Here is an 18,085-nt window from a genome sequence, read left to right as displayed (position 1 = left end):
CTAACAGACCCAGCATTCCAAGGGATAATTCAGTGGAGATTGCAATACATTTGTAGATATTTAACGGGCACTGAACTCAATTTTATCTTCAATGCATTAAAAGCATTGCAGAACAGTATAAAGTATACTGAAAGCTTATCTCTAAGGGGGCTGAGCCAGGTCTAGAGAGCCGTGTTTGCACCCCACTTGCTGCTAGCCCACAAAGCCAGTCTACCATAGCAAGATTAGCACTGACATGTAGTGCAGCCAGTCAGCTGCCCATGGACCACCCACCACATAAGCTATATACAGGAAGCATCTGTAACCCTGCATACAGCCTTGGATCCTAAATCCTGTTTGTATGGCAGCAGGCTGTGTAGTGTCTAGGGCTGGCAGAACAGCCAATCAGTGCAGTAGATTAAAAAAAGGATTGCTATGGTGCAGCTAGAACCGTGCACTGGGTGCAAACATCCTCCCCAGAGGACTTATTTCACTATACTTTTCTGCAGTGCTTTTAAATCATTGTAGAAAAAATTGTGTTTATTGTCCATTTATGTTTTTTTTGATCTTTTAGAGATGCAGGGCAAATATCACTGTGTTACTCAGAAGCCACTTGTGTGATGTTTTTGTGAAACTTATCTTGTTCTTTTCTGAATCCCCAGATGAACTAGTCATCTTGATGATAAAAGCAAACGAAGGATCAAAAAGGGTGTAATGTTCCTATGAGCTGTCACATTCTCTGCTTCATTCTGTAATTTACCCTCACGCTTTCTAAGAGCTTCCATGGAAACAACAGGATGAAAGCACAGTGTGTATATCTATTGGGAGCAGTTCATTTATACCTGTAGGTCACAAAAGGTGTATGCCAGGAGCCTGGTGATTTGGTTTCCTGCCAGGTAAAGCACTCTGAGATGCTCCAGGCCTTTGAAGATGCTGCTGTTGATAAGATGAATGCGGTTTCCATTGAGAGCCAATTCTACAAGGTTCTGCTGTGTTCTGAAGGCTCCCGGCTCCAGCCCAGAGATGGTATTGTTTTGAATGTAGAGGTACTGAAGTCCAGAAAGAGGAGACAGGTCCTGCTGCTGAATTTGGATGATAGCATTGTCTTGTAGGAACACTGTCTGTAGGGAAGAAAATATTACACAGCAAGATCAGGTTTTCCAACAATAACAATGGACTGATACTTTGAGGCCTATTTATTAAAGGTCTGTCGGACCTGATGCGACAGTGCGGATCAGGTCTGCCAGACCTCGCTGAATGTAGAGATCAATACGCTCTCCGTATTCAGCATTGCACCAGCAGCTTTTGTGAGCTGCTGGTGCAACGCCGCCCCCTGCAGATTTGCGGCCAATCGGCCGCCAGCAGAGGGTGTCAATCAACCCGGTTTTACTCTATCGGGTTGAATTGTGGCGATCTCTGTCCGCCTGCTCAGAGCAGGTGGACAGGTTATGGAGCGGGGGTCTTTGTGACCGCTGCTTCATAACTGCTGTTTCTGGAGAGCCTGCAGACTCGCCAGAAACACGGGCCCTCAAGATCCATTCAGAGCTTGATAAATGGGCCTCCAAGTCTTATTGTGTAAAATGTATTATATTTACATTAGCATACATGCCCATATGCCCATTGCTCAGCAGAAATCACGTGTGCTTACTTAAAGGGCTATGAAAGCTTTTTCTTTCAGGATTCAGATAGAGCATGCAATTGTAAACAACTTAGAAATATTCTTCTATTATCAGTTTTTTTTGTTCTATTGGTATCTTTTGTTGAAAAGCAAAGACGTATGCGTAGGAGCCGGTCCACTTCTAGAGCACTATATGGCAGCAGTTTTGCAAGCCCACTAGATGACATCACTATTTTCTGCCATGTAGGACTCCAGATGGTTACCTAGGAATCTCTTCAACACTGAATACCATGGGAACCAAGCAAATTTAATACTAGAAGTAAATTGGAAACTTATAAAAAATGAATTGCTGTTGGGGTTTCATATCCCTTTAATGCTGAGGCTAACTTTATGTATATAATATTAGAGTAATGATTTCATTTGCCTTTATTACTTCCTATGGGGGCAACAAGGATACAAATGTACAAGTTTATCTACAAATTTATGCTCATAAATGACTTCTGGATCCGTTACTTCCCATCTGTGCTAATTCAGTTCCTGATGACCACAGCGCACTGCAGACGGGGCTAGCTGGATATAGAGGAAATATGCTCAAACTATTGCTTCTTGGTCCCAATTGCTTCTAAATGATCATAGCAATTCTATCACCATTGTAAGAATATGTGAAATAACGACTCTCAAAGAGAAAACTCCAATTAACACATTGTATAGCAGAGAGGGATCTTTTCTGCCTGTCCTAAGTCTAGAGTATTTTCTCATCTGTTAGAAACATGTTTCTAATTATTTATCTACAGACATTATCATATAAATTAATGGTGAATATTGTAATCTGGATTAAAAAAATAAGGCTTAATTCATAAACTAGAAACATAAATCTGTAAGTGGCTATTGCATCTCTCAGTGGGTTTATATTTGGCGTATTCTCAAATAATCATTTTATATTACGGCAATTATCAACTACAACCTCACTTACAAAGCTGATTTCCTGACTCCTGAGCCAAAAAACAAAGAAACATACAAACACAATATACTTTATAGTATAGTCTCTTTATGTCACACCTACATAAACTAGACTGCTAGTGGAGCACAATTGATAGTAAAGGGTTATTTTGTTCTCACTCCCATGCAAAGAATAACGCACTATCTGGTATTACAAGGGAATGGTTATATGTTTTATTCAAAGCAGATTAATGCGGCCAAAACATTTTTAGCTTGACCTATACTTATATAAGGTATGACAGAGTTCCCTGTTAGTGCAATCATTGCTCTCACATTACAAGTGGTGAGTTAAGTGTTGTGCTTGAGCGCAAATCAAAATGCCACTCTAAAACGTAACTGTTTAAGTATAAAGGGCTAGATTACAAGTGGTCTTATTTAGAGTTCCCGCATGAGTGTAATAAACTTTGATAGAATTAAGTTTTTTGTGCGAGCGGGTTATCGCGTGTATTACAAGTTGAAAGTAAAAAGTTTGTGTGCTAGTGAAACCCAATCCGCACTAGCTTCCAGATTTCAGATATCATGACTATGCTAACACATTCGCCCCATAGACTTCAATGGAGAGCGCAGAAGTGAAAAACCTAACACTTATCTCTCGCATGCTAACCCAACAGGAGTTATTAATATTGCACATTCCAATATTCTTTACAAACAGACATTTTTATTTTACTCTAAATACATATTTCTATATATATATATATATATGTATATACCTATACCTGCATATCTATTCCTATATATATATATATATATATATATATATAGGGGGTGTGCATCTTCACTGGTCTCACGATTCGATTTGATTATCCTGTCAACGATTCGATTCCGCGATGCATCACGATTACTGCCCATGATTTTCTGATCTGAGTGTTTAAATAGGGGTAAAGTAGCCATTTGTAAAAACCACACTTTATATTGCAAAGTGTGTTGAAACAGTATGTTACGCTGTATTAGTACACCTCCACCATACTATTTGGTTTTATGCCTCAGATTTTTTTTTGTGCATTTAAAAGAAGATGGTGTACAAATCCTGGAAGTTCCTAAGTGAATCTTTCAACTCCATGTGTTCCTCATGATATGGTAATGGAATGGATATAGGCTAGTGAAAATAAGATTTTGTAAAACTGTGCTATGTTCTATTCCATAATCCTAGGGGCACTTTTATGTTGGGAAGAGAAATACAGAATAAGTGGGAGATGACTTAGGCCTCTAGTTATCAAGCAGTCTACTTACCTGCATTCGCCGGGCCCAATACGCTCGCCTAACATCGCCGCCGTGGACCTGAATACGTTCGCCAAATTTATCAAGAAAGCTGTCAAAAAGCCGTGCAACAAGTATGGTGCGATGAGCAGCGGACTGTTGTTAACTAACAGTCATCGATGCTCATCGGCTTATTCGCAGCTTTCTTGCTAGCCTGTCACTAAGCACCCACACTATACTATACTGTTTTACCCCCTATACCGCCGCTCCCGGAGCCCCCCGCAACTAAATAAACTTATTAACTCCTAAACCGCCGCTCTCGGACCCCGCCGCAACTATAATAAACTTATTAACCCCTAAACCGCCGCTCCCGGACCCCGCTGCAACTATAATAAACTTATTAACCTCTAAACCGCCGCTCCCAGACTACGCCGCCACCTACATTATACCTATTAACCCCTAATCTGCAGCCCCCTATACCGCAGCCACCTACATAAAGTTATTAACCCCTATCCTGTCGATCCTGGACCCCGCCACAAATAAATAAAATGTTTAACCCCTAAACTGCCGCTCCCGGACCCCGCCGTCACCTACATTATATATATTAACCCCTATCCTGCCCCCCCTACACCGCCGCCACCTACATTATATCTATTAACCCCTAAACCTAAGTCTAACCCTAACCCTAACACCACCCTAGCTTAAATATTATTTAAATTAATCTAAATAAATATTCCTATAATTAAATAAATTATTCCTATTTAAAACTAAATAATTACCTATAAAATAAACCCTAAGATAGCTACAATATAACTAATAGTTACATTGTTGCTATTTTAGGGTTTATTTTTATTTTAGAGGCAACTTTGTATTTATTTTAACTAGGTAGAATAGTTACCTAGTAAAAATAAATACAAATTTACCTGTAAAATAAATCCTAACCTAAGTTACAATTATACCTAACACTTTACTACAATTAAATATATTAAATTAATTAAATACAATTACCTACAATTAAATAAAAATAAAATTAACTAAAGTACAACCCCCCCCCTCTAAATTACAGAAAATAAAAAAATTACAAGAAGTTTAAACTAATTACACCTAATCTAAGCCCCTAATAAAATAATAAAATAAAAAATCCCCCCAAAATAATAAAATTCCCTACCCTACACTAAATTACAAATAGTCCTTAAAAGGTTTTTTTTGTGGGGCTTTGCCCCAAAGTAATCAGCTCTTTTACCTGTAAAAAAAGAAATACACCCCACCTCCAACATTAAAACCCACCACCCACACACCCAACCCTACTCTATAACCCACCCAGTGTAGTGTTAGGTGTAATTGTAACTTAGGTTAGGATTTATTTTACAGGTATATTTGTATTTATTTCAATTAGGAAGCTATTAAATAGTTAATAACCATTTAATAACTATTGTACCTAGTTAAAATAAATACAAACTTGCCTGTAAAATAAATATAAATCCTAAAATAGCTACCATGTAACTATTAATTATATTGTAGCAAGCTTAGGGTTTATTTTATAGGTAAGTATTTAGTTTTAAATAGGAATAATTTATTTAATTATAGGAATATTTATTTAGATTAATTTAAATAATATTTAAGTTAGGGGGGTGTTAGGGTTAGAGTTAGGTTTAGAGGTTAATAGATATAATGTAGGTGGCGGCGGTGTAGGGGGGGCAGATTAGGGGTTAATAAATGTAATGTAGGTGGCGGTGGGCTCCGGGAGCGGCGTTTTAGGTATTAAACAATTAATTGATTTGCAGCGGGGTCCGGGATGGGCAGGATAGGGGTTAATAACTTTATGTAGGTGGCGGCGGTATAGGGGGCGGCAGATTAGGGTTTAATAGGTATAATGTAGCTGGCGGCGGGGTCTGGGAGCGGCGGTTTAGGGGTTAATAAATGTATTATAGTTGCAGCGGGGTCCGGGAGCGGCGGTTTAGGGGTTAAACATTTTATTTAGTTGCGGCGGGGTCCGGGAGCGGCGGTTTAGGGGTTAATAATAATAATAATAATGTAGGTGGCTGCGGTGTAGGGGGGGCAGATTAGGGGTGTTTAGACTTGGGGTACATGTTAGGGTGTTAGGTGCAGATACTTCCCATAGGAATCAATGGGATATCGGGCAGCAGCGAACATGAGCTCTCGCTGCTGTCAGACTCCCATTGATTCCTATGGGATCCGCCGCTTCCAGGGCGGCAGATTGAAAACCAGGTACGCTGGGCCGGAATAGTGGCGAGCGTTCCTGGTTGTTCTCTGATAAGTTCCAAAAGTAGTCAGATTGTGCCAAACTTGCGTTCGGAACATCTGGAGTGACGTAACCATCGATCTGTGTCGGACTGAGTCCGGCGGATCGTATGTTACGTCACTAGATTCTACTTTTGCCGGTCTCTAGGGCTTGATAACTATGGCAAATCAGCCTTGCCACAAATACGCTGTGGAATTCCAGCGTATTTGCGGTTGACGGCTTGATAAATAGAGGCCTCTGTGTTCAACTGTTCATGGCATCAAAACGTGTTTGCTAATGTCATAGCTTCATTTATAGAAACAAAAATAAACTGGCACTGTGACAGTAATGTCTGTAGGAATTAAAGGATTGAAAAATCCCTGGTGCTAACCCTTAAAGTAATATAAAGTATGGTAGGGAATAGGGGAGATGGGACAAGAAGGGGTTAAATAGCACTCATTCCAATATGCATTGTGTTATACTAGTTGAAAGATATTTCAACTTAAGCATTAGAGTAATTAAAAAATTTAATTTTTATTATTTACATTATTAAAATATAGCATATATAACCACTAGTAAAAAATTGTGATATATTAGTTTCCCAACCAAATAATACGGTCACTATAGAAGAAGGAAAACACAGTGCAGCCACCCCCCTGTATTCCTGGCCGGTATCAGGATACCCCGGCTTCAGGTGACAGAGATGGCCAAAAGCACTGAGTTCCTCAAGTAGCCGTAAACTAAAAAATATGGAAACAACTAATATACTTAAATTTTAAATTAAAACCAAACACCCATTCACACTATCGCACAAACGCGTTTCGGCCGAGTAGCGGCCTTTCTCAATGTGCTATTAAAAATTGGACAAGCCGAGTCGTATGTGGGACGGTCCTTAAATACCCTATTTTGTTTTCCATAGGCCAATCAGATTGCGAGCATCGTTAACGCCCACCATTGAGCGAATCATATGCGATATGATGTCACTGAGGAGAAGGGAGGTGTCGTGCATCAGCGTGTGCGTTGATAGGCTACTAATGTGATCTGCCTTAACCAATCCCTAACGCAACATTTCTGGGATTGTTTACATGCAACATTATCGCTTTAACATGATGATTATGGTGTTAAAGCGAGAATGTTGCATGTAAACAATCCCAGAAATGTTGCGTTAGGGATTGGTTAAGGCAGATCACATTAGTAGCCTATCAACGCACACGCTGATGCACGACACCTCCCTTCTCCTCAGTGACATCATATCGCATATGATTCGCTCAATGGTGGGCGTTAACGATGCTCGCGATCTGATTGGCCTATGGAAAACAAAATAGGGTATTTAAGGACCGTATAGCACTCTATGAACGTTGTTATTAATGCAAAAAATTAGGAAATTAAAATATAACTTTTACTAGATCAAGTTAAAAACAGGGGATTGACAAACATCATTAAAAGTATAAATTTGGATCCACCACTTTTTAACCAGATACTGTCACTGCTGGTTAATAGAGACAAACACCTTTGTTAGGTATATGTGAGTCTCTTGTAAATCAAATGACAAGATTATCTCTTGGCATATTACTCATATAAGGTGACAATACTCCTGATTCAAGGTAGGTTTGGAGGCCACTAATAAATTACAGTGAATTACGCTATCACAAGTAGAAGGTCAGATAGGCTGTTGGTGGTTATTCATAAACATCTAGGTGGTTTGCACTGAAATATCTTTACCTATGGTTGTAAGGAGTTGTGAACTTAGATATTAAATTACCTGTTAATACCGTTTAATGAAATGTTACTCCTAAATATCTATGTTCATAAGGATAAGTATTGTGCTGCCCACACTAATATAGAGAGTGGGATACCTCACACATTACTGATTTATATCTATTAATACCGTTAATTTCTGACACACTCCTAATTTTTACCTGTTAATACCGTAAAGATGGGTACTAGATTTATCTAAAGTATTTGGTAGGAAGTCTGTTACCTTATAAGTGTCACTAAGATATTGTGAATTAAGGTAAGTCTGACTCTATTACCCTCTCGGTTTTATGAATAACTAGGATACTGTATATACTTGGCCTAGCCTAGATCAACACCTATATTGCCTGTGAGTAAGCAGGGTTTGTGATATACCTAGTGTGGCTCGATCAGCTTACAGCTTGCCTATGGTTGTAAGGAGTTGTGAACTCAGATATTAAATTACCTGTAAATACCGTTAATAAAATATTGCTGCCTGAGTATCAATGTTCTTAAGAATAAGTATTGTGCTATCCACGTTAATATAGAGAGTGGGATATCTCACACATAACTGATTTTTACCTGTTAATACCGTAAATATCTGACACAAATATCCAAATTTATACTTTTAATGATGTTTGTCAATCCCCTGTTTTTAACTTGATCTAGTAAAAGTTATATTTTAATTTCCTAATTTTTTGCATTAATAACAACGTTCAAAGAGTGCTATATTTGTACCCTTTTGTCAGTCCCTCACTGATTTTTTGTATAGTTTGTTCCCAGGTACAAGCACCTACCCCTAATAGACAATTCATATTACAGTATATCAATACCAGTAGGGGAACGTTATAACACACCATTAAGTGAGTAGTGCCATTGTCTCCTCTCCTTGAATATTTAAGGACCGTCCCACATACGACTCGGCTTGTCCAATTTTTAATAGCACATTGAAAAAGGCCGCTACTCGGCCGAAACGCGTTTGTGCGATAGTGTGAATGGGTGTTTGGTTTTAATTTTAAATTTAAGTATATTAGTTGTTTCCATATTTTTTAGTTTACCGCTACTTGAGGAACTCAGTGCTTTTGGCCATCTATGTCACCTGAAGCCGGGGTATCCTGATACCGGCCAGGAATACAGGGGGGTGGCTGCACTGTGTTTTCCTTCTTCTATAGTGACCATATTATTTGTTTGGGAAACTAATATATTACAATTTTTTACTAGTAGTTATATATGCTATATTTTAATAATGTAAATAATAAAAATTAAATTTTTTAATTACTCTAATGCTTAAGTTGAAATATCTTTCAACTAGTATAACACAATGCATATTGGAATGAGTGCTATTTAACCCCTTCTTGTCCCATCTCCCCTATTCCCTACCATACTTTATAGCTTCATTTATGACATAAGTTAAAACATAATTTATGCTTACCTGATAAATTTATTTCTCTTGTAGTGTATCCAGTCCACTGATCATCCATTACTTGTGGGATATTCTCCTTCCCAACAGGAAGTTGCAAGAGGATCACCCACAGCAGAGCTGCTATATAGCTCCTCCCCTCACTGCCATATCCAGTCATTCGACCGAAATAAGCCGAGAAAGGAGAAACCATAGGGTGCAGTGGTGACTGTAGGCTAATTAAAATTTAGACCTGCCTGAAAAGGACAGGGCGGGCCGTGGACTGGATACACTGCAAGAGAAATAAATTTATCAAGTAAGCATAAATTATGTTTTCTCTTGTTAAGTGTATCCAGTCCACGGATCATCCATTACTTGTGGGATACCAATACCAAAGCTAAAGTTCACGGATGATGGGAGGGACAAGGCAGGAACTTAAACGGAAGGAACCACTGCATGTAGAACCTTTCTCCCAAAAACAGCCTCCGAAGAAGCAAAAGTATCAAATTTGTAAATTTGGAAAAAGTATGAAGCGAAGACCAAGTTGCAGCCATGCAAATCTGTTCAACAGAGGCCTCATTTTTAAAGGCCCAGGTGGAAGCCACAGCTCTAGTAGAATGAGCTGTAATCCTTTCAGGAGGCTGCTGTCCAGCAGTCTCATAGGCTAAACGGATTATACTCCGAAGCCAAAAAGAAAGAGAGGTTGCCGAGGCCTTCTGACCTCTCCTCTGTCCAGAGTAAACAACAAACAGGTTAGATGTTTGGTGAAAATCTTTAGTAGCCTGTAAGTAAAACTTCAAGGCACGGACTACGTCTAGATTATGCAAAAGACGTTCCTTCTTTGAAGAAGGATTAGGACATAATGATGGAACAACAATCTCTTGATTGATATTCTTGTTAGAAACCACCTTAGGTAAAAACCCAGGTTTTGTACGCAGAACAACTTTATCTGAATGAAAGATCAGATAAGGAGAATAACAACGTAAGGCAGATAACTCAGAGACTTTTCGAGCCAAGGAAATAGCCATCAGAAAAAGAACTTTCCATGAAAGAAGTTTGATATCAATAGAATGAAGGGGTTCAAATGGAACCCCTTGAATAATTTTAAGAACCAAGTTTAAGCTCCATGGAGGAGCAACAGGTTTAAACACAGGCTTAATTCTAACTAAAGCCTGACAAAATGCCTGAACGTCTGGAACTTCTGCCAGATGCTTGTGTAAAAGAATAGACAGAGCAGAAATCTGTCCCTTTAAAGAACTAGCTGATAATCCTTTGTCCAAACCCTCTTGGAGGAAGGACAATATCCTAGAAATCCTAAGCCTACTCCATGAGTAATTCTTGGATTCACACCAATGAAGATATTTACGCCATATCTTGTGGTAAATTTTCCTGGTGACAGGCTTTTGTGCCTGTATTAAGGTATCAATTACTGACTCGGAGAAGCCACGCTTTGATAGGATCAAGCGTTCAATCTCCATGCAGTCAGTCTCAGAGAAAGTAGATTCGGATGATTGAAAGGACCTTGTATTAGAAGGTCTTGTCTCAGAGGCAGAGTCCATGGTGGAAAGGATGACATGTCCACTAGGTCTGCATACCAGGTCCTGCGTGGCCATGCAGGCGCTATCAATATCACTGATGCTCTTTCCTGTTTGATTTTGGCAATCAGACGAGGGAGCAGAGGAAACGGGTTGAAGAACCAAGGCGCTGCTAGAGCATCTATCAGTGCCGCTTCTGGGTCCCTGGACCTGGATCCGTAACAAGGAAGCTTGGCGTTCTGGCGAGATGCCATGAGATCCAATTCTGGTTTGCCTCAACGGAGAACCAATTGAGCAAACACCTCCGGATGGAGTTCCCACTCCCCCGGATGAAAAGTCTGACGACTTAGAAAATCCGCCTCCCAGTTCTCTACACCTGGGATATGGATCGCTGACAGGTGGCAAGAGTGAGTCTCTGCCCAGCGAATTATCTTGGAGACTTCTGACATCGCTAGGGAACTCCTGGTTCCCCCTTGATGGTTGATGTAAGCCACAGTCGTGATGTTGTCTGACTGAAATCTGATGGACCTCAGTGTTGCTAGCTGAGGCCAAGCCAGAAGAGCATTGAATACTGCTCTTAACTCCAGAATATTTATTGGGAGGAGTTTCTCCTCCTGAGTCCATGAACCCTGAGCCTTCAGGGAGTTCCAGACTGCCCCCCAACCTAGAAGGCTGGCATCTGTTGTTACAATTGTCCAATCTGGTCTGCGAAAGGTCATACCTTTGGACAGATGGGCCCGAGATAACCACCAGAGAAGAGAATCTCTGGTTTCCTGATCCAGATTTAGTAGAGGGGACAAATCTGTGTAATCCCCATTCCACTGACTGAGCATGCATAATTGCAGCGGTCTGAGATGCAGGCGCGCGAATGGTACTATGTCCATCACCGCTACCATTAAGCCGATTACTTCCATGCACTGAGCCACCGTGGGGCGCGGAATGGAGTGAAGAACACGGCAAGCATTTAGAAGTTTTGATAACCTGAACTCCGTCAGGTAAATTTTCATTTCTACAGAATCTATTAGAGTCCCTAGGAAGGAAACCCTTGTGAGAGGAGATAGAGAACTCTTTTCTTCGTTCACTTTCCACCCATGCGACCTCAGGAATGCCAGAACTATCTCTGTATGAGATTTGGCAATTTGAAAGCTTGACGCCTGTATCAGGATGTCGTCCAGGTAAGGAGCCACCGCTATGCCTCGCGGTCTTAGGACCGCCAGAAGTGAGCCCAGAACCTTTGTAAAAATTCTTGGGGCTGTAGCCAACCCGAATGGAAGAGCTACAAATTGGTAATGCCTGTCTAGAAAGGCAAACCTCAGGAACTGATGATGATTCTTGTGAATCGGAATGTGAAGGTAGGCATCCTTTAAGTCCACTGTGGTCATGTACTGACCCTCTTGGATCATGGGTAAAATGGTTCGAATAGTTTCCATCTTGAATGACGGAACTCTGAGGAATTTGTTTAGGATCTTTAAATCCAAAATTGGTCTGAAGGTTCCCTCTTTTTTGGGAACCACAAACAGATTTGAATAAAACCCCTGTCCTTGTTCCGTCCGCGGAACTGGATGGATCACTCCCATTACAAGGAGATCTTGTACGCAGCTTAGGAATGCCTCTTTCTTTATCTGGTTTGCAGATAATCTTGAAAGGTGAAATCTCCCTTGTGGAGGAGAAGCTTTGAAGTCCAGAAGATATCCCTGAGATATGATCTCCAACGCCCAGGGATCCTGAACATCTCTTGCCCACGCCTGGGCGAAGAGAGAGAGTCTGCCCCCTACTAGATCCGTTGTCGGATAGGGGGCTGCTCCTTCATGCTGTCTTAGAGGCAGCAGCAGGCTTTCTGGCCTGCTTGCCCTTGTTCCAGGACTGGTTAGGTTTCCAGGCCTGCTTGGATTGAGCAAAAGTTCCCTCTTGTTTTGAAGCAGAGGAAGTTGATGCTGCACCTGCCTTGAAATTTCGAAAGGCACGAAAATTAGACTGTTTGGCCTTTGATTTGGCCCTGTCCTGAGGAAGGGTATGACCCTTACCTCCAGTAATGTCAGCAATAATTTCTTTCAAACCAGGCCCGAATAAGGTCTGTCCCTTGAAAGGAATGTTGAGTAATTTAGACTTTGAAGTCACATCAGCTGACCAGGATTTGAGCCATAGCGCCCTAAGCGCCTGGATGGCGAATCCGGAATTCTTAGCAGTTAGTTTAGTCAAATGAACAATGGCATCAGAAACAAATGAGTTAGCTAGCTTAAGCGTTCTAAGCTTGTCAACAATTTCAGTCAATGGAGCTGTATGGATGGCCTCTTCCAGGGCCTCAAACCAGAATGCCGCCGCAGCAGTGACAGGCGCAATGCATGCAAGGGGCTGTAAAATAAAACCTTGTTGAATAAACATTTTCTTAAGTTAACCCTCTAATTTTTTATCCATTGGATCTGAAAAAGTACAACTGTCCTCAACCGGGATAGTGGTACGCTTTGCTAAAGTAGAAACTGCTCCCTCCACCTTAGGGACTGTCTGCCATAAGTCCCGTGTAGTGGCGTCTATTGGAAACATTTTTCTAAATATAGGAGGTGGGGAAAAGGGCACACCGGGCCTATCCCACTCCTTACTAATAATTTCTGTAAGCCTTTTAGGTATTGGAAAAAAATCAGTACTCACCGGCACTGCATAGTATTTATCCAGCCTACACAATTTCTCTGGCACTGCAATTGTGTCACAGTCATTCAGAGCAGCTAATACCTCCCCAAGCAATACACGGAGGTTCTCAAGCTTAAATTTAAAATTAGAAATCTCTGAATCAGGTCTCCCCGATTCAGAGACGTCACCCACAGACTGAAGCTCTCCGTCCTCAGGTTCTGCATATTGTGACGCAGTATCAGACATGGCTCTTACAGCATCTACGTGCTCTGTATCTCGTCTAACCCCAGAGCTATCGCACTTGCCTCTCAATTCAGGCAATCTGGATAATACCTCTGACAGGGTATTATTCATGATTGCAGCCATGTCCCGCAAAGTAATCGCTATGGGCGTCCCTGATGTACTTGGCGCCATATTAGCGTGCGTCCCTTGAGCGGGAGGAGAAGGGTCCGACACGTGGGGAGAGTTAGTCGGCATAACTTCCCCCTCGACAGACCCCTCTGGTGACAATTCTTTTATAGATAAAGACTGATCTTTACTGTTTAAGGTGAAATCAATGCATTTAGTACACATTCCCCTATGGGGCTCCACCATGGCTTTTAAACATAATGAACAAGTATCCTCTGTTTCAGACATGTTTGTACAGACTAGCAATGAGACTAGCAAGCTTGGAAAACACTTTAAAGCAAGTTAACAAGCAATATAAAAAACGTTACTGTGCCTTTAAGAGAAACAAATTTTGACAAAATTTGAAATAACAGTGAAAAAAGGCAGTTACACTAACGAAATTTTTACAGTGTATGTAACAAGTCAGCAGAGCATTGCACCCACTTGCAAATGGATGATTAACCCCTTAATATCAAAAACGGAATAATAAATTACAAAAACGTTTTTTAAACAGTCACAACAACTGCCACAGTCTACTGTGGTTGTTACCCTCCTCAAACACGACTTTTGAAGCCTTTTGAGCTCTTCAGAGATGTCCTGTATCATGCAGAAGGAAGCTGAGTGTATCAGTCTGTAATTCTAGCTGCGCAGAAAAGCGCTAAAATAGGCCCCTCCCACTCATATTACAACAGTGGAAAGCCTCAGGAAACTGTTTCTAGGCAAAAATCAAGCCAGCCATGTGGAAAAAAACTAGGCCCCAATAAGTTTTGTCACCAAATATATACAAAAACGATTAACATGCCAGCAAACTTTTTATATTACACTTTTATAAGAGTATGTATCTCTGTTAATAAGCCTGATACCAGTCGCTATCACTGCATTTAAGGCTTAACTTACATTAATCCGGTATCAGCAGCATTTTTCTAGGAAATTCCATCCCTAGTAATATGTTAACTGCACATACCTTATTGCAGGAAAACCTGCACGCCATTCCCCCTCTGAAGTTACCTCACTCCTCAGAATATGTGAGAACGGCAGTGGATCTTAGTTACTTCTGCTAAGATCATAGAAATCATAGGCAGATTCTTCTTCTAATGCTGCCTGAGATGAAACAGTACACTCCGGTACCATTTAAAAATAACAAACTTTTGATTGAAGTTAAAAAACTAACTATAATACACCACTCTGCTCTTACTACGTTCATCTTTGTTGAGAGTTGCAAGAGAATGACTGGATATGGCAGTGAGGGGAGGCGCTATGTAGCAGCTCTGCTGTGGGTGATCCTCTTGCAACTTCCTGTTGGGAAGGAGAATATCCCACAAGTAATGGATGATCCGTGGACTGGATACACTTAACAAGATAGATAGAAATATATATATATATTTAATAATACAAATTATATTTTATCTATGTGAACATAGGAATGTAAAATATGTGTAATACAATTTATGTTTTGCGAATTATGTCCAACTCTGTGTCAGGTTAGCGCACATGAAAACTTAGTTATCTTAAGGCGTGTTATTGAAATATTACATATAAAATACTAAAAAATATGAATATAATTATTAATAATAATTATTAAACTTATTATATATACTAAATATATATATATATATATATATATATATATATATATATATATATAAAACACAGGAATGGACCGCACTCACAGACTTGACTGGGTACACATCCTAAGCCACAGCAAACTGCAAAGCCCTGAACACTGACAGACAGCTGCAAAGCTCCCAGCATCCAAGGCAGTTAACCCCAGAGCAGCCTGGGTGACAGGTCCGCAGGGAAGCACTACAAACATTATCAACACAACACACAGAAAACGTGGCACTCGCCAGCAGATTCACAGTAATGTTTAAAAGCCTGTGTCACCTTGAGAGGTTCCCAGTTGGTTTGAATGGAAGAATGCATTGTGTGGGTGCTGGTTTAGGGTACCAGGAAGGGGGAGACCTTGTCGTGGTCCTGGGCTTGATCCTTTGGCGCCAAATGTAACTGACTTCACCCAGTTTTGCTTTTAAACATTACTGTGAATCTGCTGGCGAGTGCCAGGTTTTCTGTGTGTTGTGTTGATAATGTTTGTAATGCTTCCCTGTGGGCCTGTCACCCAGGCTGCTCTGGGGTTAACTGCCTGGGTTGCTGGGAACTTTGCAGCTGTCTGTCAGTGTTCAGGGCTGTGGAGTTTGCTGTGGCTTAGGATGTGTACCCAGTCCAGTCTGTGAGTGCGGTCCATTCTTGTGTTTTGTATTTACATAGGGGAGGTTACAAAAGCCTGTGTCACCCTGGGAGGTTCCCAGTTGGTTTGTTTGGAAGTATGCATTGTGTGGGTGCTGGTTTAGGGTCCCAGGAAGGGACACACACATATATATTCTATAAGTTATTCTATAGGAATAGATATACAGGTATAGGTATATACAGATATATACAGTATATATATATATATATATATATATATATATATATATATATATATACAGGTTGCCCTCGGTTTACAACGGTTCAATTTGCACCGTTTCAGAATAACAACCTTTTTTTCAGTCATGTGACTGTTATTGAAAAGCATTGAGAAGCAGTGCATTAATTAAAATAGCCAGTAGGTGGAGCCGTCTGCTTGTGTTGCAGCAAAGATCTGCAAGCCACGCACACAATCAGGCTGAAATTAATCAGTGTAGCTAGCTAGACCTGACCTATCGAGAAGCTTTCAAAGGAACAAGATCTTCCTGTCTATAAATCCGTTCAGATTGGAATGCATAGAAAGAACTGTTTGCAAAAAAATGCAGGTAAAGTCTGTGTTGGGTGATTTTTTTTATTAGGTTTATAATGCTGTTTTAGCAAATGTTTTTGTTCATTTAACTTAGTTCAATTATATATTCTGTGTCTAATGCTGTTTAGCATTTAAAGTCTTCATTTCAAAGCTTTAAAAATACAGGGAGTGCAGAATTATTAGGCAAATGAGTATTTTGACCACATCATCCTCTTTATGCATGTTGTCTTACTCCAAGCTGTATAGGCTCGAAAGCCTACTACCAATAAAGCATATTAGGTGATGTGCATCTCTGTAATGAGAAGGGGTGTGGTCTAATGACATCAACACCCTATATCAGGTGTGCATAATTATTAGGCAACTTCCTTTCCTTTGGCAAAATGGGTCAAAAGAAGGACTTGACAGGCTCAGAAAAGTCAAAAATATTGAGATATCTTGCAGAGGGATGCAGCACTCTTAAAATTGCAAAGCTTCTGAAGCGTGATCATCGAACAATCAAGCGTTTCATTCAAAATAGTCAACAGGGTCGCAAGAAGCGTGTGGAAAACCAAGGCACAAAATAACTGCCCATGAACTGAGAAAAGTCAAGCGTGCAGCTGCCAAGATGCCACTTGCCACCAGTTTGGCCATATTTCAGAGCTGCAACATCACTGGAGTGCCCAAAAGCACAAGGTGTGCAATACTCAGAGACATGGCCAAGGTAAGAAAGGCTGAAAGACGACCACCACTGAACAAAACACACAAGCTGAAATGTCAAGACTGGGTCAAGAAATATCTCAAGACTGATTTTTCTAAGGTTTTATGGACTGATGAAATGAGAGTGAGTCTTGATGGGCCAGATGGATGGGCCCGTGGCTGGATTGGTAAAGGGCAGAGAGCTCCAGTCCGACTCAGACGCCAGCAAGGTGGAGGTGGAGTACTGGTTTGGGCTGGTATCATCAAAGATGAGCTTGTGGGGCCTTTTCGGGTTGAGGATGGAGTCAAGCTCAACTCCCAGTCCTACTGCCAGTTTCTGGAAGACACCTTCTTCAAGCAGTGGTACAGGAAGAAGTCTGCATCCTTCAAGAAAAACATGATTTTCATGCAGGACAATGCTCCATCACACGCGTCCAAGTACTCCACAGCGTGGCTGGCAAGAAAGGGTATAAAAGAAGAAAATCTAATGACATGGCCTCCTTGTTCATCTGATCTGAACCCCATTGAGAACCTGTGGTCCATCATCAAATGTGAGATTTACAAGGAGGGAAATAGTACACCTCTTTGAACAGTGTCTGGGAGGCTGTGGTTGCTGCTGCACGCAATGTTGATGGTGAACAGATCAAAACACTGACAGAATCCATGGATGGCAGGCTTTTGAGTGTCCTTGCAAAGAAAGGTGGCTATATTGGTCACTGATTTGTTTTTGTTTTGTTTTTGAATGTCAGAAATGTATATTTGTGAATGTTGAGATGTTATATTGGTTTCACTGGTAAAAATAAATAATTGAAATGGGTATATATTTGTTTTTTGTTAAGTTGCCTAATAATTATGCACAGTAATAGTCACCTGCACACACAGATATCCCCCTAAAATAGCTATAACTAAAAACAAACTAAAA

The 18,085-nt window shown here is 40.6% G+C and overlaps 1 protein-coding gene across 1 annotated transcript in view; it reads right to left on the bottom strand.

Moving 5' to 3' along the window:
• Positions 1 to 18,085, bottom strand: part of LRRC24 (leucine rich repeat containing 24) — a 516,058-nt gene that overhangs the window by 115,913 nt on the left and 382,060 nt on the right. Inside the window, exon 4 of the mRNA XM_053715436.1 lies at positions 822 to 1,100. Within this exon, the coding sequence (XP_053571411.1) occupies positions 822 to 1,100 (279 nt within the window). The remainder of the gene's footprint in view (positions 1 to 821; positions 1,101 to 18,085) is intronic.

This window comes from Bombina bombina, chromosome 5 (assembly GCF_027579735.1).
Source record: "Bombina bombina isolate aBomBom1 chromosome 5, aBomBom1.pri, whole genome shotgun sequence".
NCBI lineage: Eukaryota > Metazoa > Chordata > Amphibia > Anura > Bombinatoridae > Bombina > Bombina bombina.
The sequence above is the reverse complement of the archived record's forward strand: the minus strand, read 5'-3'. Positions and strand labels throughout refer to the sequence as shown.